At 38.0% G+C, this 23,992-nt stretch overlaps 1 protein-coding gene across 2 annotated transcripts in view; it reads right to left on the reverse strand.

Moving 5' to 3' along the window:
- Positions 1 to 2,757: 2,757 nt before the first annotated feature.
- The window catches only part of RAD50 (RAD50 double strand break repair protein), a 55,396-nt gene continuing 34,161 nt past the window's right edge, over positions 2,758 to 23,992 (reverse strand). For both annotated transcript variants that reach the window (XM_081316747.1, XM_081316748.1), the window contains exons 19-26: positions 22,779 to 22,871; positions 22,557 to 22,670; positions 19,960 to 20,087; positions 18,020 to 18,244; positions 8,975 to 9,060; positions 8,217 to 8,359; positions 4,302 to 4,435; positions 2,758 to 3,172 (exon numbers count right to left, since the gene is read on the reverse strand). In XM_081316747.1, coding sequence (XP_081172873.1) covers positions 2,986 to 3,172; positions 4,302 to 4,435; positions 8,217 to 8,359; positions 8,975 to 9,060; positions 18,020 to 18,244; positions 19,960 to 20,087; positions 22,557 to 22,670; positions 22,779 to 22,871 — 1,110 coding nt within the window. In that variant the 3' untranslated portion in view covers positions 2,758 to 2,985. The remainder of the gene's footprint in view (positions 3,173 to 4,301; positions 4,436 to 8,216; positions 8,360 to 8,974; positions 9,061 to 18,019; positions 18,245 to 19,959; positions 20,088 to 22,556; positions 22,671 to 22,778; positions 22,872 to 23,992) is intronic.

Consider the following 23,992-nt stretch of genomic DNA (forward strand, 5'->3'; position numbering starts at 1 on the left):
TTCCTGCCTTCCATGCTGTTGAAATAATTCATTTGACTAATAGCTCAGGATTTCAGAGAGCTATTAATTCAGAGAGAATTAATGGCAAAATCAAGCATGTTCTACTCAAGCCTTTTCACTAGGGCTACTGAGGAGGAATTATAGTATATCTTATATATTTTAAAGACACCTAAATTATCAATAGTTGTGTTACGATTGTCAAATTAAAATATGAAAAATTGCACCCAACTACAAAAGTAGCAACTTGGTATGCACAGTATCATTTTAATCAGTGACTGAAAAAAAAACTATCAGTGTGAATTCTTACTTTGAATATGAACCACAGGAGGTTTTGAAGCATAAGCAGTGTGTGTGGGCATTCAGTAAACTCATCATATCTCAAAATGCTTAGTAAGTAGAACCGCAAATTAATAAAACCCCCAATATTTAAATTAGGTTTTTTTTCCTGGTTGCTCAGTTTGATTTAAAACGGAATGCAATGCAATGCCACATAATATAATACAACTTCATCTCCTCCCTCAGATGTGAAGTGAAGCTCAACCACATTTTGGTCAGCATGTGGTTAGAAATCCTAACTTGGAAGTATCGTTTTCATGCATTTATCTAACTCATAGTAAAATACATGCTTTTAAATAGACGTGCACTGGAACTAAAGTATTCATATGATTTGGGGGGGGGAGATTATATGGAAATACTTTCTAATGATTTGAGGAGAATTAAAGTTAATTCCAACATGTGTGGGATTTATTTATTTTTATGGAGCCTTCAAGTCAATGTTGATTCTTGATGACTACCTGGACCTGTGCACACAGATTTCTTGGCAAGATTTCTAGAAAAGTGGTTTGCGATTGTATCCTTCCTAGAGCTAAGAGAGAGGGACTGGCCCCAGGTCACCCATCCCAGGCTTTATGATTCAGGTGGGAGTAGAATTCCTGGTCTCCCATTTCTAGCCTGGTGCCTTAATCTCTCCATCAAACCAGCTCTAATATAGTTCATAAAGAACATTACTTAATATTATATGCAAGTTGGTAAATTAATCTACTAGCAACACAGAAAAAGTGCATCACAATCAGTAATCACAGAACTAAAAGTGGCCTCCATAGTTTCTTAAGATTTAATTTCAACAGTTACTAAATAAACCTGGGTAGGATCATCAACTGACTATGGCAATGAAAGCTGGTTTGACCCATAAACCAAGGCTTATTTCAGTAATAAAAGAGAAGAAACTCCTGCTTTGACAACATGGCCTGTTTGGGGTTGATCCAATGGGGAGAGGTTAGGAAAACTGAAGTTTTCTCCTGCCTCAGTCCATAAGACCAATCAGCCTTGCCTGGGCCTTATGCAAAGTTTAACTCAATGGAAAGGAGGAGGCAGAAGAGTTAGATTGTAATCGTGATTTAACCAAGTGGAAGTCTACTGGTTAAAAGATCTATGCAAAGTGGAATCTGGTCAAGATGCAACTGCTACACCTTTAAAAAGAAAGCAGGTGGAGCTGTGACTGTTGCCACTACACTATGCCCCTGGAAGCTGTTTATCTCGCTGCCTGCTTGGTACTGAGGAAGCAGAGGGCAAGGAAATCTGTTCGGACTAGGGGAGGCACACTGAAACCCGTTGGCAATTGTGTCCTGAGGCTTCATAGAAAAGGGCTGCAGTTGCCATCCAACATAAGACCAAGCTGCCAACTTGAAACTTGTATGGATATACTGTAAGGTACTTTTCCTGCATATATGGAATTTACAGAATTTGTTGCTTTTATCTGTAAATGTTTTCCCAGGAAACTGTGTTATAGCAGTGGCCCCAAATGGTAATAATACCAGCATGAACACAGTCAGGCAAAGCAGATTATGGAGCTGGGTGTCAACATTTAGAGTGAGACTCTGAAGAGAGAGGGAAGATGGTGATGTAATCCCATAGCTCTAGTAGCAGCCTGCTTGGTGAAGTGCCTACATGTGTTTTCAATTTCCAAGATGTAAGGATTAGTTTCCAGACTGATAAGGTGTCAACATCGAATGCTATTGCTTGACAAGAGATGAAGAAGTAGCCGTTTCATATGTTAAACTTGTGTATTGCTTTAAGATGTGTATTGTTTTAGTTTAAGGTTAGGAGGGGGAATGAGTAGGATTGCACTTTTCAAGGCCATTTTTCTCCCTAAAGAAGATAAGGCTTTGGCTGGTCAATGACAAAATTAGAAAGGTGGAGAATTGTGTTTTAATATATTGTCCAAGGGCCAGAGATTTCAGATTCCAGCTTCTTTCGAGCAAGCATTTGCCGGTGTATTAGGCTAATAAAGGACTTTTAAGGTAAATAATGCCTCAGTCACTTGAAAAACCCATAGTCGATTCAGAAAACACACACACACACACACACACACACACACACAGAATGTGTTCCTACATTATCAGTGAAGACACCTGCCAGTTAACAGAAAATCAGGAGCATTTCACCCTTAATGGGGCATGTTAGTTGTAAAAGGGAAAAGAGTTCTCCATTCCTTTCCTCGGAATAAACCTTGCTAGAGAGTCTCTGAGAATCAAGGTTGAAAAAGGAATTAATTTTAATTTTAACTAGAGGTCAAGCAGCCTGACACAAAATGGCTTGTCCTTGTAGTGATGACTGCTACATCTTGAGCTTCTTATGTCTATCTCTTTCAATCCTTCAGGATATAGAATTGTGGTAACTTCCTTTAATTTCTGAATGGCGACCAGATGTTTTGTTCTGATGAACCTTTTCCCTCAAAACTATACAATGACAAGTCTTACCAACCACTATATTTCCGTGCACACTTTTATTCTTAATTACTTTCCTCTCCCCCAATATTTTAATACTGCAGCTGTTTGGTACTTCTCAATATTTATTTATCCCTACGTACACACAATACATAACATTTGTTTAGTTGGGGGGGAAACCTCTTTCAGCAGAATTTTTTTTTTATCCAAAGAAGAATCTTTATTTGGAAGAATCTTACAATACAATCATTTGGAAGCTCTAATGAACATAGGATCCTAATGTTGAGACACTGCATTTCACAATCTCAGAACACTGGTCAAGGTTCTTCTTAATTCTATAGAATTTCTCCACATATTCAGATCGACTCAACAGTTCCACAAAATCTTCATCGTGAGTTATCACAAGGAGTTGAAAGTTACGCTGCTGAGATCTACTTTTGATTATCCTTCAAAGGAAAAACAAATATTGTATATGTAACACAAAAGCTGATATAATCCAAATGCACACTTAACCCAATTCTTCTAATTAGGTGAGAGAAGCTCTGAGAAAATTGCACTTCAGATTGTTATGAGACCATCAGAGTAGGTCAAGGAAAACAAAGAGTGTTACTTGGAGGATGTCAGAGGTTGGCTTTTCCAGATCCCATGAGAAATTATGTCAGGCAAGTAAGAATGCAGAACAGGACCTGCCCAGTTCTGAGGAACAGTATTTACCAAAACACTATATGTGCTTTGTGTTAGCTAAAATATTTCTATTTATTAAAAGCTTTATACATAGCCCTTTATTTCTTTAGCCATAACATTATTTCTCTTGTTTTTATGTTACTAATTTTTAGGGCTGAATTCCAATTGTAAATATAAGAACCTGCTGGTTTTAAGAAACAAGAATATTAAATTCTACATCATGTTGATGTCTTTGGACCAATAAACGCCCTTTTTACGATCCTGTAATCCCTTAATTCAGGGTAGAGCTGATTTTCTACTAAATAAGCAGTGGGTGGCACGTAACCCATGAAGACTCCGTTTGCTGGGCAGAGGCTTACTTCAACATCATATTAGCCAAGATCAATTTTCCCAGTTGATCATCACCAGAAGCACTGTAGCTTTTGCCGCATCCTGAGTAGTTGTTCAGTTACGTGGAATGTGAATACTAGCTGAACATAGAAGAAACACATATTGGGGTAGAGGATAGCATCATAGCCTCCAATTTCAAACAAAAAAGTGGTAGATAAACATAGAACAGATTTGCCTGAAACTGAATCTATTGCTGCTAAAATTTCCATACAATTATCTGAATTACTAGTTGTTTATTATGCATGGAAAGTTTCCACAGGTTTTATCTTATGTCTGAGGAAGCATAAGATTGATGAAGACTGTTTATTATATGTATAGAGGCTGTCCTTGAGTTATGACTGTAACTGAGCCCAGACGTCATAACTTTGAAACTGGATTGTAAGTCCCATTTTCGGGGTTCAACATAACTAAGTGACTGGTTGAGTCAAGGACTCCCTGTAATTTTTAGTTCCAAGTAAGTAAATCTTCTTAAACCTCTTAATAAAATCTGAGGATACTTACTCCACCAAAGCATGTGCAAGAGATTCAATATTTTCTCGGTCAAGATTGGTGGTAGGCTCATCCAATGCAAGAATACCACAATTAAGACAGAAGGATTCAGCCAGAGCAAGACGAATAATGAGAGAGGCAAGAACCTACAATTAAAATAAATATCACCATTTGATAAATGGACTGGAATACAAATGTATTTAAAATGCATTACTATGATTAAGCACTCATTCAGTATGTGAGCAAAAATGGTATGGGGGCTTTTGCCCAGGTTCGCCTGGTGTGCCAGTTGTGACCCTACCTGGACCGAGATGCCCTACGCACAATCACTCATGCACTCGTGACCTCCCATTGAGACTACTGCAACGCTCTCTACATGGGGCTGCCCTTGAGGACCACCCGGAGGCTTCAGCTGGTGCAGAATGCGGCCGCGCGAGTTGTGATGGGGGCTTCCCGACACTCCCATGTAACACCTTTACTCCGCGAGCTGCATTGGCTCCCGGTTGCCCTCCGGGTGAGATTCAAGGTGCTGGTGATGACCTATAAAGCCCTAAATGGCTTGGGTCCGGGATATCTGAGGGAACACCTGCTGCCGTCATCAAGTTGCCTTCGTCCAGTGCGCTCCCACAGGGAGGGCCTTCTCAGGGTGCCGCCGGTAAAAGATTGCCGGCGGATAACACCCAGGGGGAGGGCCTTCTCTGTGGGTGCGCCTGCCCTTTGGAACCAGCTGCCCGTGGAGCTTAGGACTGCCGCCGACCTTTGTTCATTTTGCCGCGACCTGAAGACCTGGCTCTTTGAGCTTTCCGGCCCAGGCTGAGAGTTTTAATCGGGGGGGTTTATATTTTTTTCAGGGATTAAATTTAATCTTTTTAATCGTTTTTAATTTTTGTATCAATGTTTTAAGTACCCTGTAAACCGCCCTGAGTCCTTCGGGAAAGGGCGGTATATAAATTCAATAAAATAAAAAAATAAATAAATAAGATGCTACAGGTGCTGTTAAAGACCCCCCGTTTTCTTAAATAAATATCATTTCCAAGCTTTGAAAAAGTATTAGCATATTTGTAGCATACATTAATTTGATGCAAGTCATTAGCCATGATTAAACTTCTTAGCCCTCTGATAAAGGAAACCTCAGTTAATCTTGTCTTTCTAAGGCTGAAAGCATCCCTAATAACTTGTGTACCTTTACAGCACTGAGACAACAAAAAACATATCTTGACTGATCACTCTAGTTTTTCCACAGGCTGAACCTCCAATCTCTTGGGAGGAAATTATGGATTTACTAACTAGACCATTTGCCACGTGGAAAAAAGACGTAGTCTGTATATGAAAAGACCCTTTAGAGATAACTACCACTTGGGGTAATCTGGCAATAGTCACCAGCAATTCCTATGCAAGCACTTTATGTTTTAAATTTATAATGCTAAAACATCTACACACTTGAATTGGCTGAGTCACTTTCTCCTTCCAAGAACAGAAAAAGAGAGTTGGGTATTTTGTAATTATTATCCTTCCAATTTTCTTAGTAAATTCCCTTCTGTTTCAGTATTACTATGAAAATATTCATATAGTTCTGGAAGGTGTGATTATCAGCGTTTAAGCTTAAATGAGAGCAACAGCGTCTTCTACTTCAAATGGTTAAACTAGAGAAATCCGAGTAATATATTTGATTACAAATTAAAGAGAATCCAGCAATCATTACTATGGTTACTTTCCGAATTCAAGACTGAGTGAAAGTATATAAGAAGTTTCTAAAATTTTAACTTGTATTACAATAGGTAGCATCTAACTACAGTGGGTATATTATATCTTATTTTATGAACCAAAAAATAATTGAAAATGACTAGGTAAAATGCACCCAGAACAGCATCAAGTGCTTGCTGGGTCTTAAACAAGCCACATAAATCTACAATCATATCCTATGGTACACAAACATCACATCTTTTCCCCCCAGTAAAAAACCTGAGATCTTCCCATCTAACAGTCTTCCTCCCCTGCACTTTTTCTTAGCACAACCAACGCAACATACCCTTCACTATGGTTTGTCATTGAAAGCTTCAGTGATGACAGATCGTGGGTCACTGAGCTAATGAGGAGCTCTCACCCTCAAGAAAACATTTCCTCCCCCAAATTAAAATACAAAATAATTTTGCTTAAGTGCAATTGACAGGTTCCACGTATATTTAGATATGCAAAGAGGAAATTCCATTTAAAAAGAGATTGATCAGACTTTCTTCCCTACAACAGGGGTGGCAACACTTTGTGTTTATGAATCTTTGCATGATTTTTTTTTTTTGCTTTTTAAACCTTAAATGAGTCTTAGATACATCAAGCCTCACCTATTTTTATTTTTTTTTAAAGCCCACTCTTACAAGGATTGGTACACAATGAAGAAGACTTTCGTTGAAATCTTTCTGTGACAGAAACCACCATCACCTCTCATATTAAGGTGGGGTTACTAATAGCATTACATGCACCTGCTTTCCCTCACAAGTCCCAAGCTGGTTGGTGAAATCTGATCATCCAACTTGCATTTAAATAAGCTAAGAAGAGAGGAATGCAAACTGTGACTCAAAGCTGCTTTTTCAAAAGGCAAGTGGACTGATTTTTTTTCCCTTGAGGAAAAAGACATTTCACTTCTCATCCAAGAAGCTTCATCAGTTCTGGCTGGATTGTGGACTGGGGGGGGGAGGAGAAGAGAGGAATGGAAGGATTAGTCTGATCCTTATCACCCCCCAATCCAACCAGCTTCTTGGATGAGAAGCGAAACATCTATACCAGTGATGGCAAACCTTTTAGAGACTGAGTGCCCAAATTGCAACCCAAAACCCACTTATGTATCATCGGGTGCTGGGTGGGCGTGACCCATTGGGTGGGCGTGATCCATTGGGTGGGCCTGGCCCTTTGGGTGGGCGTGGCTGCAGTGGTAATGGCAGACTGGGTGGGACTAAAAAGTTCAATCAATTCCAACTTTGCGAGATCTTTTTTTTCTCCGCGAGAAGTTGAAATTGATTGATTGAACCTTTTTTTTTTGCACACAGCGGTGGAGGCCTAAAGCAAAAAGGTTTTAGAAAACCCAGCTGATGGCCTAGGACTGGGGCAATGGTGCGCATGCCCACAGAGAGGGCTCTGCATGCCACCTGTGGCACGCGTGCCATAGGTTCACCACCACGGATCTATACTATTTCAGACAAATGGTTGTCCAGTCTTTAAGAAGAGACTGGACAACCATTTGTCTGAAATGGTATAGGGTTTCCTGCCTAAGCAGGGGGTGGGACTAGAAGACCTGCAAGGTCCCTTCCAACTCTATCATCATCATCTTCTCCTCCTCCTCCTCCTCAAGGGAAAAAAACATAGTCCACCTGCCTTTTGAAAAAGCACCTTTGAGACAACCATGACCTGGATGACTGAGAATCTCCATAGACATTGCAAACTGTGCTGCTCCAAGTAGCCACTTTACTCTTTCCATTGCTCATGTGAAAAACCAGGCTAAAACATTATCCACAGTTTCTCACATCAGAATGTTTTGGAAGCAAACATGATTTGAAACTGGCAACTGAAACTATCCTAAAATAAATAATTCTCTGTATAGAAGAGAAAACTGTAGTTTGATGGAGACTTTGTTTGCACAAAATGACAATGTGAGTCTTATTCCAATTAAACACAGGCAGGATCATCTGAACGCAGTTCCTTAATCAGCTCCGTAGAGTTCATGGGGTTTAATATGTAATGTATGTTTCCCATAAATCTTCCCTTGGGGAAAAAATATGAATTCATTCTTTGTTCTTTCTCATTCCATCTTGCTTGGCCAATTGTAGGGTCACTATTTCTGAGTTCAGCTTTTCAACAAAATACTCTAGATCCTATTCTTAATATAAATGTCTACAAATCAATGAGTTGGCAGGAAAACAATAGGCTGCTACATACCTTTTGGCCAGCACTGCACCTGCCCCTCATATCTAGAGCAGTGTCTCCTTTTGTCATGACTACCCTATAATTGTAACTCCTCCTTTTGTCAGAAGCAGAGATATTCTCATCAGCATCAGACCGAATTTCTATATAGTCAATATCTTTAAGGGGGGAAAAAAACAATTTTATGCAGTTAGTGCCAAAGCAACTTTTTTTTTAACCTTAAAGCATTCTAAACATTATCTACAGAATGAATCCACTCTATTATCATATAGGCATAAGTCATTTGTCCACCATATTGTCACATTAGTTCAGATTTTTTTGTCAAAAGCTTTTCCAGATCTTGTTTGGGTACTGATACATTTTTATTTTGCCTCCGTTAGCCAAGGAGATGGATTTTCCTTATAAAGCACTGCTCATACTTTTTTTTAACAAATGCAAGGTATTAATTTTGAAAAGAAAAAGAAAAGAAATTTCAAAATGCAGAATTCTGGTAACTCAGCAATTGCAATATATATAAGTGTATAAAGAGGAAGAGGAAGATGATTATGTAACTAGACAAGTAATAGGAAATAATTCATCTAGATCTGTCAATTAAGATGACTCAACTGGAAATGTCATATTGCTTATTATGGAAGATTATATAACTTCTCAAGGATTGAATGTATAAATCTGTTTTTATCTTAAAGAAAGATGATCCCAGAATTTATCCCTAATACTCCCCACCCCTAATAAAATTTATTGCAAAGATATATACTGTACACATATATTTGTACCTTGGCCCCTGTATGTGCTTCGCCACAAATCACGAATTATCTTGTTAATTTCTTCCATTTTCATGCTATGAAATGACATTATTGCTCTAAGAGATAGAAAAGTAAACAGGTTTTTTAACATGTACCGGTAAGTTCCTTTGCTTTCACTATAATCTGATCATGCAATGTTGTGCTTTGATATTCAAGAATGATGCCAGTCCTATGTAAAAAGTTCTACTACAAGCATGATAAAAGATTATCTTGCCTGGAAACTACACAACTAAAATTCCATATATTGAACCTTGTACGATATCTTCAGGTATTCTCAGGAGATACTATAATAAATGTCACAACCATTTCTAAGTAATTGACAGCACAATCCAACAAAAAATGGGTTGCTGATATTCATGAATCCAACTATACTGTACCTAGACTGGTACTATAGTGTAAGCATTCATTGTTTAACATTGATCATAAATAAGGCCATAAGTAGAAACAAATTAAAAGCTTTCTGCGTTCGCTTAAAATAATATTTAAAATAACCTCTTGATTTTAAAATAACAAATTTTTATCAGAAAGTATTTAAAGCAGGGGTCTTCAAACTTGGCCCTTTTGTGACTTGTGGACTTCAACTTCCAGAATTCCTCAGCCAGCATGGCTGGCTGAGGAATTCTGGGAGTTGAAGTCCACAATCACAAAAGGACCAAGTTTGAAGACTCCTGATTTAAAGGATAGTATTTATTATAGTAATAGTAATGTGAGCTTCAAAATATTTTTATTTCTTACAGAAGCAGAAACACATATAATTATTAGGACATATTTGGATTATAAAAAGATTGTTGACCAAGTATGCCAAATAAACATGTAATTAATACAGCACAATTCATATACAGTATAATAAGACATTCAAATCTCTAGTTTAGGCCTATGCAACATTAACTTGGTGTCATTCCTCCCTTGCCAAATGCTGCCTAGCAAACCAAGATTTCTCATTTCACCACCTCAGGATATTCTGACTTTAAAATGGCTACTCTTGCACAAATATCCATACAAATATAAAATAGCTAAGCTATACAGGTAGTCCTCGACTTAAGACCACAATTGAGCCCCAAATGTTTGTTGCTAAGTGAAACATTTGTTAAGTGAATCCTGCCCCATTTTTCAACCTTTCTCGCTACAGTTGTTAAGAGAATCACTTCATTAACACAGTTGTTAATTTAGTAACAGGGTTGTTAAGTAAAATCTGGCTTCCCCAAGCATGGGAATAAATTCTCTGATGACACATTATAAACTAATACTATTATTTATAACTGAATCTCTATGATGTTAATTTTAGAGATTTAAAATTTCCAGAAATTTTGAACAGATGGAGAAAAAAAAGATTTTTCTTTCAAAAAAAATTGTTCCAAATGTTGTTTTGTTATATATATAATGTTTATTTTATTTTTAAAAAATAATAAAACTGGACAAATTTTGAAAGAAAAAAGGAAAGTAAATAAAAATAACAGAAAAGAAAAAGAAAAATTATAAACAAGCAGTTTCCAACCTTAACAGCAGTTATAAGTACATTAATATTTACTCTTTCTCTGTATTTAGACCCTAATTTCCTTCTTTCCATAATCTACCCTTTCTAACCATCAAAGGTATAAATCACAATTTCATTTTTTTCTTTTTAGCAAAGTCCATAAAGGGTTTCCAGTCACTAATAAATGCAGTTATTGTCCTTTCTTTAATCAAACAAATCAATTTTGTCATCTCTGCTTATTCTGTCATCTTCACCAGCCATTCCTCAACTGTGGAAATTTCAGGGTCTTTCCATTTTTACTTTGCATATAATAATCTCACAGCGCTTATATATTAAAAACAATATTCCATAGCTCTTTTCTACTTTTCTATTAAATAGCCCCAGCTGCTTTTGACTGAATATTAATGTTTCTTTGTATTCGTTCCCTGTATGTATTTGAAGTCAAAAGTTTCTGGCTATTTGCAGTCCACCAGGTATGATAAAAAAGACCCTTCATGGTTTCTATATTTTCAACAGAAATCTGAACTATTTTATACTGGATAAAATAAATTATTTTTCTGGAGTCATTTACCAATAATGCATCATTATAATAAAAATTCTCTTTTAACTTATAATGTAAATTTCAATCCTTTCAGTCACATATTTCCCATTGTTCTAAAATATATTAGGGCCAAAATTCTTAGCTCATTTTATTATACACTCTCGCTTGTTCTGTTTCAAATTTTAACAAAAGTTTATATATTTTAGCAATTACATGTTAATCATTTGTACATACTTCAATTTCAAATTATGTCCTGTACTGTTTAATTCAAAATGCCGTTATCTACTTTAAATCTTTCTCTTAACTGTGCATATGAAAACCATTGAAACTAAATGCCTCTGAAATCAACTGATCTCTTGATTTCATCTTATATTCTTCATGCTCTTGTAACAACTCTCAATAGCATAATCATCTCTCTTGCTGTTTCTTTTCTATAAAATGCTGAGACCCTTAAAGTATTTGGGGCACAATCTGAATTTATATCTCTTCTGTAGTCTCAATATGACATTTCTAATGTAGCGATCTTTAAAAGCAACATAAAGCTTATTGTACCAGAGAAAGTCATGCCATCCAAACTCAGGTTGTGCTCTTCTAGTGCTAGAATTCTCTTATTTCTCAGCAGCGCCCATTCCTTTATCCAAACTGAGCAACAGGATACAAAATACATTTTCAAATCAGGCACTCCTACTCTTCCTCATTCCTTTGCATCTTGGAGGTTCTTATATTTACATTTAACCCTTTGCTTTTTCCCCTGGCCCTAGAAATTCACATCTTTCTTCCATTGCTTAAAAGGTATCTCAGTTGTCAAAATACATTTTGCTTGAAACAAAAACAACATTCTAGGCGATACATTCATTTTTATCACTGAAATTTTCTCCCGCAATGACAACTGTAATTTTCCCCATCTTAGAATATCTTTCTTTGTATCATCCCATGTCTTAACTGAACTGTTCTGAAATAACATATAATTCACATTAGTCATAGTAATACCCCAGCATTTCACTTTTTTTCCTCAATCTTAAAACCAGTTTTTCAATCAATTCTTTTGGCTCTTCCATCCTCATGTTTTTTTCTTAACTTCACCCAAAAAAAACCCAAACAAATCCAAATTCTGGAAAGACTAAAATACCTTACATAATCTTTATTTCAAGCCATTTGTTGATTTTAGATTCAGATTTAGGTTGAGATACACTGTAGTACAACTAAGTTGTTTTACTCATAATATTATCATGTTTGACAACTAAATATGATAATAACTATGTAAAAGTATAATTCAGACAAAAATTACTACTTGGATTTACTCTGAAATAGTTTAAAAATCTTTTTTTGGCACTCCTGTCCATGTGTGCGCATATGTACGTGTGTGCATACACTTTTTATGCCTTGTGAGGCCTATAGAAAAGAAGATCCATGGACATTTGAGATAAAAAAAAATCAGAAACATAAAAGCCACATCCAAATTAGGCATGGAATTATTCTGCTGGTGCTTCTCTCCATTTATTAACTACAAGAAAATATTTCATTTGTAAACCATGTTTTAAAAATATTTCAATTTTAGAAGAAAAAAAATAGTGGGGGACATTTCCTGCCCTGAATTTTTAGTTGTTTTTTTTACCTGAGCCTTTAAATTTTGGGTTGTTGTTGTTGTTAGTTGCGAAGTCGTGTCCGACCCATCGCGACCCTATGGACAATGTTCCTCCAGGCTTTCCTGTCCTCTACCATCTTCTGGAGTCCATTTAAGCTCACGCCTACTGCTTCAGTGACTCCATCCAGCCACCTCATTCTCTGTCGTCCCCTTCTTCTATTGCCCTCAATCTTTCCCAGCATTAGGCTCTTCTCCAGTGAGTCCTTCCTCCTCATTAGGTGGCCAAAGTATTTGAGTTTTAGCTTCAGGATCTGGCCTTCTAAAGAGTAGTCAGGGTTGATCTCCTCTAGGACTGACCGGTTTGATCGCCTTGCAGTCCAAGGGACTCGCAGGAGTCTTCTCCAGCACCAGAGTTCAAAGGCCTCAATTCTTTTGCGCTCAGCCTTTCTTATGGTCCAACTTTCACTGCCATACATTGCAACTGGGAAGACCATAGCCTTGACTATACGCACTTTTGTTGACAGGGTGATGTCTCTGCTTTTTAGTGTGCTGTCTAGATTTGCCATGGCTTTCCTCCCGAGGAGCAAGCGTCTTTTAATTTCTTGACTACAGTCCCCATCTGCAGTTACTCTACATCTAATTACCTACCATTAATTATGGTAGTTATCTTTCTACTTATACTGTATAAATCTCATTTTTCTTAATTGTTTACACCTTTGCTGTCAAATCATATATTTATGGCCACTTTGTTCATCTGATTATATGGAACTACACTACGACACTACACTAACAAGAAGCTGAAATGTTAATAATGTAAATCTTATTCTTATATAGCTATTAATCCTTCTCCGTAAGAAAAGCTTTTGTATCATTCCATTATAGTTATGATTGGATGCTAACACTTTAGAAAGGCTTAAAGTTACCTCTATGCCATACTTTCGGAATGATAATAGCAAAGGCACAAATAGAAAATATATAATGGAAAATATAATTTGGTAGATGCTATAAGGAAGCCCAAAGGTGTTCCAGGAACTCTTGGTTTCATTGTTCTCATTAGTTATATTTAGTCATGCTTCCGTTCCAACACAGGATTTTATATAGCAGCTTTTTGCCTGATAATATCAAATTGACTCATAGTTATTTTTTTACTAGTGAACGAAATGGCATATTTTGGATGCATCAGATAAACATATAAAAAGAGAAGCATATTTACTTATCGTGTTTAATCTTATCGTGTTTTTTTTAAATACAACAATACAAAAGCTTTCCTTTTTTAGAGAATGAAAAGGAGAAGTTATTATTTTATTTTTTGATTTCATAAGTTGCTTCTTTTCACTTAGGCCAATGCTTCCCCAATGTAGGTAAATTACTCCAATTGGGTAACTGTGGTTTTATAAATTTATTACCCATCACAAGAGTGACATTTAAATTGACTTAAAAATTGCCATGTGTACTAAAATATATTTGAAAATCTCTTAACAGTGTTCCTGGTAAGATGAAAAATGATGAAATTACCAATGGTAATTTGTTGAAATGACATGAAAATCGTTCATTTTTTTATAGTACCCGTAGTCCTTGAATTACCACCATTTGTTTAGCAACCAAAGTTATGAGAGTGCTCAAGGAAGGAACTTACAAGTAGTGCTTGAAGTTTGACAAGACTTTCTGATAAGCAGTTTTGGATAACAAACGAAAAGGTTTGGGAATCATCGACTTCGGCTGACAAAAGCCACAATACAGGAAGTCCTCAACCTATGACCACAATTGAGCCTAAAATTTCTGTTGTTAAGCAAAACAGCTGTTAAGTGAGTTTTGGCCCATTTTATGACTTTTCTTGCCACAGTGGTTAAGCGAATCACCACAGATGTTAAATTAGTAACACAGTAGTTAAAGTGCATTTGGCTTCCCCATTGACTTTCCTTGTCAGAAGATCCCAAAAGGTGATCACATGACCCTGGGACACTGCAACCATCATAAATACATGCCAGTTGCCAAGCATCCAAATTTTGATCATGTGACCATGGGGATGCTGCAATGGTCATCAGTGTGAAAAACGGTCATAAGTCATTCTTCTCAGTGCCATTGTAACTTTGAATGGTCACTAAACAAAAGGTTGTAAGTCAAGGATTACCTGTACTAGATTTTAAAGTAGCTTTAATTTAAAGGTAGACTTCAACTTATTTTATATTACAAACTAATTCTCTCTCACAAGGCAACTATAAAACATCTCCACCCGTTCTTCTGACCAATTTCTTTTGCAGTTGGAGTTTATCTCCTTCCATATCATTGAGAGAACTTTTAGTTCTTGCAAAGGATAGAAAAACAAGGATAGAAGATTTCTCTGGGGTGATCTCAGAAATTCCCATGTGGAAACCTCTTGTTTTAAGGAAATGTGTGGTGTGGAATTTCTGACCCATGACTGTTTTAATGCCACAGTAATCAGAAACCACCTCAATGAAAGACTGCAGAAGCACCTGGTTATTGATCTGGCAGGTGGTCTTCTCCACACCTAATCATAGACATGGCAGTTCCTTATTTTTCAGGGTTCCAAACTGAAGGACAAAAGAATACAGCACTCTGACATATGATAGTATAATGGTCATGACTCCACACTCCCAAGTCTATTACTCTGCATGGATTAACAGATGTACGATGTAGAATTTGTAAGTTATAGGATGTTATATAGGCCATCTCGTTCAGACATGTCAAACTCGGAACTTTTTCCCCATTGCCAGCAAATGGGGTGGACGTGGTTTCCTCGTGATGCGTCCAGCCCGTGGGCCGGCAGTTTGACACCCCTGATCTAGTTCAACCCTCCATTCTGTGCAGAAATCTAAAAGTAAGTCATATAAATATAAGAAATGTAAGTCATCCAGTCCTGCTTGAAAGCCTTCAATAAGGGGGAATTCCACCACTGTTCCAGTCTGGGCAACAGTTTAACAACTCTTACTGTCATGGAATTCCTTCTAGGATTCAGCCTAAATCTCCTTTCTTTTAATTTCAATCCAAAGGTTCTTGTCCTGTTCTCATTTTTAACAGTCTTTTCAATATTTGTTTGCTATCCTATCTTCTTGCTCTTTTTTAAGTGAAACATATCAAGTGTTTTACTTTTCTACTAAGTTTTGATTTCCAGGCCCTTTTCATCAGCTCTTCTATGAACCCAATTCAGCTTCTGCACATCGATTTTAAAAGAGAGGTATTCAAAATGGTTCCCCAAAAGCAGTCTAATCGCTGGGTGACTTTGGGCCAGTCATTCTTTCTCAGTCCATCCCTCATTACAAGGAGTTGTTGTGGGGAAAATAGGTGGAGGGAGCAATATTTACAGGAAGTCCTCAACTTTTTGACCACAGCTGGGACTAGAATTTCTGTTTCTAAGCAAAGCAGTTGTTTGTTAAGTGAGTCACAACCATTTTATCACCTTTTTTGCCACAGTTGTTAAGTGAATCACATAGTCATTAAGCAAATACTGCTTTCACCATTGACTTTGCTTGTTGGAAGCCATCTAGGAAGGTTACAAAATGGTGACCACATGATTCTGGGCATTATTGTAAATACTAGTTGGTTGCAAAGTGCCCAAATTTTGATCATGTGACCATGAGGATACTGTGACGGTCTTAAGTGTGAAGACTGGCCATAAGTCACTTTTTTCAGTACCGTTGTAACTTTGAACATTGCTAATCGAACGATTGTAAGTTGAGGACTACTTCTATGCTACCTTGAATGGTACAAAGTAAAGGAGGAGTATAAATCTAACGGATGCATAAACAAACACATTTATTCAGAAATAAAATCTAGAATCTCCTCTTATTAGTATTGTGAGCTAGTATTAAAGGATAAAGTTGACCTGTAGCTGTCAGAAGTTTAGAATGTGGTAGCAACAGGCCCCTGAGGGAGAAGAGATAGTGAGTTGCTCACACTTCCTCCTTTTCTTATCCTTTTGACATTTGTGTTCAATCTGTTCTTAGTAGGTAGGAATACATCCTGCGTTATTAAGAATCTTGATATTGGTGTGGTAACAGCCACCATCACAGGACACTTAGCATGAAAAAAACACTTATTTGTGTACTGTCCTCAGTATGGTGGAAATATGGAATCAGCAAAGAGAGATTGGCAAAATACCCTGTATCGAAATAACCACAAAACTGGCTGTGGCGAGTGCTTCTTCCCAGAAATCTGCTTAATAAGTACCTGGGAATGAGGGTAATGTAGGGACGCGGTGGCTCAGTGGGTTGGGACGCTGAGTTTGTCGATCAGAAGGTCGGCAGTTTGGCGGGTCGAATCCCGAGTGCCGCGTAACAGAGTGAGCGCCTGTTACTCGTCCCAGCTTCTGCTAACCTAGCAGTTCTAAAGCACGTAAAAATGCAAGTAGAAAAATAGGGACCACTACAGTGGGAAGGTAACAGTGTTCCGTGCGCCTTTGGCGTCTAGTCATGCCAGCCACATGACCACGGAGATGTCCTCGGACAAGCGCTGGCTCTTCGGCTTTGAAACGGAGATGAGCACCGGCCCCTAGAGTTGGAAACGATTAGCACGCATGTGCGAGGGAACCTTTACCTTTACCTTAATGAGGGTGAGTCACTACCATATGTTGTTTTTCTGACTGTGAGTTTGCTTTTGAATGGACCACTTAGGTTAGGGGCACACAGGCCGACAAAGACCTATCACATCCCAATACACGAATCAGGAAGAGTCACAGAAGGAGGGCCTGGAAAAACAGTGGGATGGACCTCAATGCAGCAGGGTTTGGAGTGGAACTGAGGAAAAAGTTGATACGTTGCTGTCTGGTGGAACTTTTGCAAAAAACCTTAGCTTTCCATTATTACTGCAGAATTCCCCAACCTTTCTGACGCGAGGGGAGCCAAGGGCACCTGTGAAGCTCGCGCAAGTGGGGCCGCAAGCACCCATGACATTTGCGTGAGGCCCCGAGCACCCGCCTGGTAGTGGATGCAGCTCACAGGTTGGGGACCCCTGCTTTATTGCACAAGCACAGAACAAATTAATTTGAATGATAAACATTTTGTTATTCATTTTGTTTGTAGGCCTGCTTTATTTTAAATGTGGATGAGCAGTAATGAATAGATTATATTTGAGTTTAAATATAGATTATTCGCCCTAACCTACACCATGCATGAGAGAATACAGAGGTATTCAATTTTAGCAACCCAGGTATGCATGTCTAGTTGCCAGCTAATAACTTGCAACTTGGATTTCATCAGGTATTATATAAGAACTGTCCAAAAATCAGATCCTAGGTTTCCAAAATTTTGAGATATTTTTTTGCAGCCCGTATGTTCATATTCATCCCATCCACCCAAACAAGCTCTTGTACATATATTAATGATTTATTAAAGAACAGCCAAATATTATTTGGGTTAGTTTGAAATAGAAATATTTTGGGCATATGACATTACTCACTGATCCAGTGCTCTATAGTAAATATCAAGATCCTTGTTTGCCAGTTCTGTGGTCCTCATAACTATCATCATTTCTCTATATTTCTCTTCAGCATCTTTAAACTGTTGTTCTTTCAGCTCTCTCTTATATCTCAGGATCTCCTCCTCAAATCCATGCTGCCGACCAACTGCCAAACTATGGCTTCTTTTCAAATCCTCTATCTTTTCCTCTAAATGTTTTTGATTTCTAAGTAAAAAAAAAGATAAACATACAATTTTATTATTAGTTTTACACGGCACAGAAAATTATGAGCAAAATGTATTGGCAACTTGATTACGAAAAAAGAGTACATGAGAAATTAGGTCAATATGGAAGTAATCTTCAACAGAAAGAAGCAAGAATCTCCATTTTAAAGGAAGTATAATACAATGGAAAACAAACTATGAAAGTATAAAACAGGATTAAGAAATGGCATTTTTACAGTCATGTGTATTAATAATGTAAAGGCATTACGATAACCTGCCTGAAACATGAAAAACATCTAATTAATGGTTGTGAAGTGCATTCAAATCTCTGAAACCAAATATTGGTTTATAAAACAGATACAAAGAAAGTCACCAGCTTCATTGCTGAGCTGATTTCCAACCAGATTCAAGTATGGATGATAATAATGAATGCTTACTTTTTCATATCCTAAGGAAAATGTGGTTTCCTATAATATCTAAAAGCCATACTTACCATTAATCTTGATCTGTGTTTTAATCACTATTTCATTCCCCAGTTTAAAGACAAAATAGTAGCATACACGTAGTCCTCGACATACAACTGTAATGGAGTTTGCTAATTATAGTCACAATTTGTGATGGCCATTAGGCGAAATAACCCTCAACCTCACTTAATATCCCTCAACCCTGCTCTCCCTGAAGCAGTCATTAAATGGTGCCTCAGGGATAGGGGGAGACCCTGGGAGGTTCGCCACCCAACCAGGTCTCAAAAGGAGACAGACAAGCAGCAAAAAGGCTTTGCAAAGCCAAAATCAACTCAGCAGGGTGGAAGAGTCCAGTTACATTAGGGCCTGAGCGTTCCAATGCTGAATAGGCTTCCAAACAAGCCTACATGCATGGCTGTGAGAAGCTCTGATGCCCTGAAACACCAGGGTGGAACCTTAGTGATCTATCTTCAGGTAGCTACGCTTGTGGGCTAGGCCTCTGGCCCGATCAGCTGACTGTCAGGAGACTGCAGGCCTCTCCTAGCTCTTACCAGGCTTTAGGGAAGCAAGCCCCCTTCTTTTAGGAACGTTAATATATGGCCGTTCAATCTCTGCTGAAACATTATTTCTGAGGCAGCAGTTCACAATTGAAACAGCTTATAAATCCTTTACTTGTAACCTGAACCTGTTGGCTTGAGCCATGCCCTGTCACGCAACAGAAAATAATTTTGCTACATTACATTTCAAGGATTACAATAGCTGTCATTCATGAGTTTAACTACTCCATGCATCTGATGAAATGAACTGTAGCTGACGAAAACTTATGCCTTTTCATAAAAATAGTCAGAAAAGGTGCCACCAGACTCTTCCTAATTAACAGTTGCCTTATAACTGTAAACTTACAGCTATGGGCGTGAAGTGGCAATTACAGCTGATCTATGCCTAGTCGTGGTAACAAATCAATAGAGATGTCAACATTAAAGACGGTGCACCTTGTGATACCAGATGTTGAGCATAAAGAATACACTGAAGCACTATTTAGGGTTATCAGAAGCAACGGTCTATTGCTCATGCTACAATTGTTAAGAGGAGAGAATCATCTAATCAAAACAGTAGGTTTACAAGACAGTCTTCTATCACTAGGTAGACACTACAAAAATCCTTGTGACCACAAAAGAAAAAAGAATGCAAATACATGAGGTCTGATGCCTTTGATTTAAGAAATGATTTTTCTTTATAAAGAAAGATATACCTTTTCAGTTGTGGTACCTGCATTTCCCCCATTTCCTTCAAAAGCTGTTTTATGTTATCTTCAACTTCTTTTAGATCTTCATTTCTTTTTCTTAAAGTAAGATTATCTTCTAACCACCGCTCCTGAATCTAAATGCAAATAAAATTGAATAATGAATTATTCTACGCTATTTTATCCCATTACAATCAGAACATATGGATTTTGTTAACAAGGAGCTGTTATCAGCTATTCTTCAAGATTTCAACATCACGATCCCTAAAAATGACATATGAATTTTAATTTCATGAATTTCACGACTTGCCCAAGGAAAGTGGGACACATTTTGCATGAACAAACCCAGTTAGCTTTAAAAAAAGGTGTGCCCGCGCACAGTTTGAGAACCAAAGATATTCAATGTTCAAAAATACTCTTATACTTTAACTTTAAACTTTTAGATGCATATGTTATTTTAGAGAGCTAGTTTGGTGAACAGGTGATCCATACTTAATGATCGGTTGCTTAACAACTAGTTTGAAATTACGATGGTCTTGGTTTATGTCCTGTAAAGCAGGGGTCCCCAGCCCCCAGTCCATGGACTGGTACCAGGCTGCGGCATGCCAGAAACTGGTCCGTGCAAACAAGCAAACCCGCATCTGCGGGATGCAGGCAGCACATGAAACCACATCCCCTCCGTTTCCTCTCTCCATGGAACCAGTTCCTGGTGCTCAAAAGATTGGGGACCTCTGCTGTAAAGGACTTCTGATTGTCACAAAATTTCGCGCCCCTCCCTTGGTCACATGATTGCAATCTGGCTGTTCACACCTATGACCAGTTGCCAAGTGCCCCATATTCATGTGATTACAACTTGCAATGTTCTCTGCCACCCTCCCCAGAAAGGCAATGGAGAAGCCAGGAGAGAAGGCTACAAACTGTTACCATCTGCCAAGAGGATTCCCTTTCATCTCTGGGGTCTGGATGAAAGAGGTCCCTGCCACAGCTAAAATTCAAGCATGCATGGAGCCCCAAATCCCTCTTTCACCATCCCTGCAGAGAGCCCCACAGAGGCATGGAGCAAAGGACACCCAGTTCTGGGTCCGCCTGAACCTGGGGAACTGAAATTCAAGCATGCACGGAGCCTCAAATCCCTCCCTCCCTGCCTCTGAAGAGCTCTCCCAGCTCTATGCCTGCTTGAGCCTTACAAACCAAAATCCAATCATGCACAGAGGCCAAATTCCCCCACAGTCACACGGGCATTTTGCTCAAGTATTGCTTTGCTCAATAACCTAGACTCCAGTGCCAACTGTAGTAGTTAACTGAAGATTTCCTGTAATGGTTAAGGTATCAGGTGGGAGTCTATGAACTCTAATCCCACTTTAGGCTAGTTCATGTAGTAATCAAAAGTCAGCACTGACTCGAAGGCAATAAGTTATTTTAACTAACATCAGAACCAGCCATTATTTTCAGATGATATCTCATTGTGCAAAAAGAATCATGTCTAGAATAGAAAATTATATATGTAGAATCAAATTGTGCATTAAATCAGCTAAAATGACTTCCACCGCAGAATAAGTCCTTCAATTTTCCACAGAGACTTTGAGGCATATAAGGTAGCAGACAGATAAGCAAGTCCCACTGTACAAGGAGATGTTGGCCTAAGTTTTCATTCGAGTATATTTATTCAAACAGTATAAATCATTTTAAAATTTTATAATATTGTACTTAGGTTTACAAAAGCAATAGATTTCATTAATGACCCTGACCTTTCAAGTGAAAGAGATTTTTTTTATTTCAGAAGAAAGATTTCAAGGGACTATAACTGAATCTTTATGAAATTAGTTTTGGGAAACTCACAACTAATTCATCAGATGAAAAAAGTGCTAGGATTATATAATTTGTGTGGAGAATAAAGCAAGTTCCAAAGGAGAGAACTGATGTCCTAATGATTGCTGTTCAATAAACGGAACATAGCATTTATTTTCTGAAATAACATAATAGCATACGTTCTTACAAATTGAGAAAACATTTGTATTTATATCAGTTTTCTATCTTCACTCATTGTTTCCTGAAGCTGCTTTGTTTTGAAGCAGCATTCATTGCTAATGTTTCCCTCAAAATTTGTAGAGAAATTCAAATGCTCGTCTAATATTTTTGGACAGTCTATGTTATCTATCACATTAATATCTATTGCCCTCTCATACTAACCACCAGAATATTTTGATTGCCAATTTATTTCAGGATAACATACACGGAAATGCAAGCACAAAATATAAGCCAACAGTTTTTGATAGAGCAGGATTGGTATTATTCATACTCTTTCTGCTTTGGGTTATTGTATTTGGCTACTTGAGATTACTAGTAAATTGCACTCCCGTGCTAGAAGCTACCAGAGGATTTTATTGCAATCACTGCACAATTACTTTATAAAGTCTCAAGTTAAATCACTGTCATTTGTTTTATTAGGTCGAATAATAACAGCAAATATGATGCAAGTAGAATCTAAGATATCACAGTGTTTCTTGTCTATTAAGATTTCAGATTAGACTATGACAGAAAATTGGAGGACATATTATACACAACCTATATTTTTATTACTAGATTAATGGAGAAGATAAAGGTACCTTTTGAGTATCGATATCTTGCCTAATTGTTCCCATTTCTTTATTTATCTTCTCTGTCTTTTTCTCACAGTCTACTAGCTGAACTGTGACTTTCTCCAGTTCAGATTCCTTTTGCTGGAAAAGAAAAAAGAAGCAAACATTTTAGTGTTCAAAGTTTCATGTAAAATCTTCCGAAGAAACTTTCTGAAAATTATTATTATTGATTAGCTTTTTGCTAATTACCTGCTTGTATTCTTCTTTCCCTTCTTGGATATAATTCTCAATCTCTTTCATATGGTTATGGATATTTTTAACTTTTTCTTTAATGTCATTAATCTGTTAAACGCATAAGAAGCATGCTTGATTGTAAGAAATATATTAATCAACAGCCAATATTATTCAAGTAATATATATTTCAAAACACTCTAGGTTCTAACTGCACCTTACCTTAATTGGACCAGAATATTTCAAAGAGAAGCAATATGGAATCTGTAACATGTTGCCCAGATTGAAAGAAACAAAATGTTTGTCATCTTTAAAATGAGCAGGGCTGCAGCCATCTTTTTGCTTCTCATTCCTAGTTGCCACATAGCACGGAGGGAAGGGGGGGTTTGCCAGGTGTTGCGCTAGACCAGGGGTAGGCAACCTCGGCTCTTTTATGACTCATGGACTTCAACTCCCAGAATTCCTGCTGACTCAGGAATTCTGGGAGTTGAAGTCCATGAGTCATAAAAGAGCCGAGGTTGCCTACCCCTGTGCTAGACAAAACAGACTTTCTCTCTTCAGCTTTCTCTCATGGGAACCAAGGTCATTGGCTGCTCCCGAGATTGCAGGCTGGGTGTTTAATGAAAAGCCTGCCAACAAGCTGAATGGGGAAATGTAGCTGCTTGCGTAGCTTTGGGGGTGGGATTTCTTAACTTTGTATTGGGGAATTGTTATGCATCTCTTCTGACTTGGTTTCACTTTTGAAGTACTCATAGGTAAAGGTAAAGGTTCCCCCGCACATATGTGCTAGTCGTTTCCGACTCTAGGGGCCGGTGCTCATCTCCGTTTCAAAGCCGAACAGCCAGCGCTTGTCCGAGGACGTCTCCGTGGTCATGTGGCCGGCATGACTAGACGCCAAAGGCACACAGAACGCTGTTACCTTCCCACCGTGGTGGTCCCTATTTTTCTACTTGCATTTTTACGTGCTTTCGAACTGCTAGGTTGGCAGAAGCTGGGACGAGTAACAGGCGCTCACTCTGCTACGCGGCACTCGGGATTCGACCCGCCAAACTGCCGACCTTCCGATCGACAAGCTCAGCGTCCTAACCCACTGAGCCACCGCGTCCCTTGCAATATGGTGGAGCCCAAATCCTTCATAACCCAGTTTGAAACTAATCTCTGAACACCTTCACTTTTGATAGCTTCAAGCAGCTAAGTACAGAACCAAATAATTCTGTACAGCGTTATAATGG

Source organism: Vipera berus, assembly GCF_964194415.1.
Source record: "Vipera berus genome assembly, chromosome: 2".
In the NCBI taxonomy this organism is placed as follows: domain Eukaryota; kingdom Metazoa; phylum Chordata; class Lepidosauria; order Squamata; family Viperidae; genus Vipera; species Vipera berus.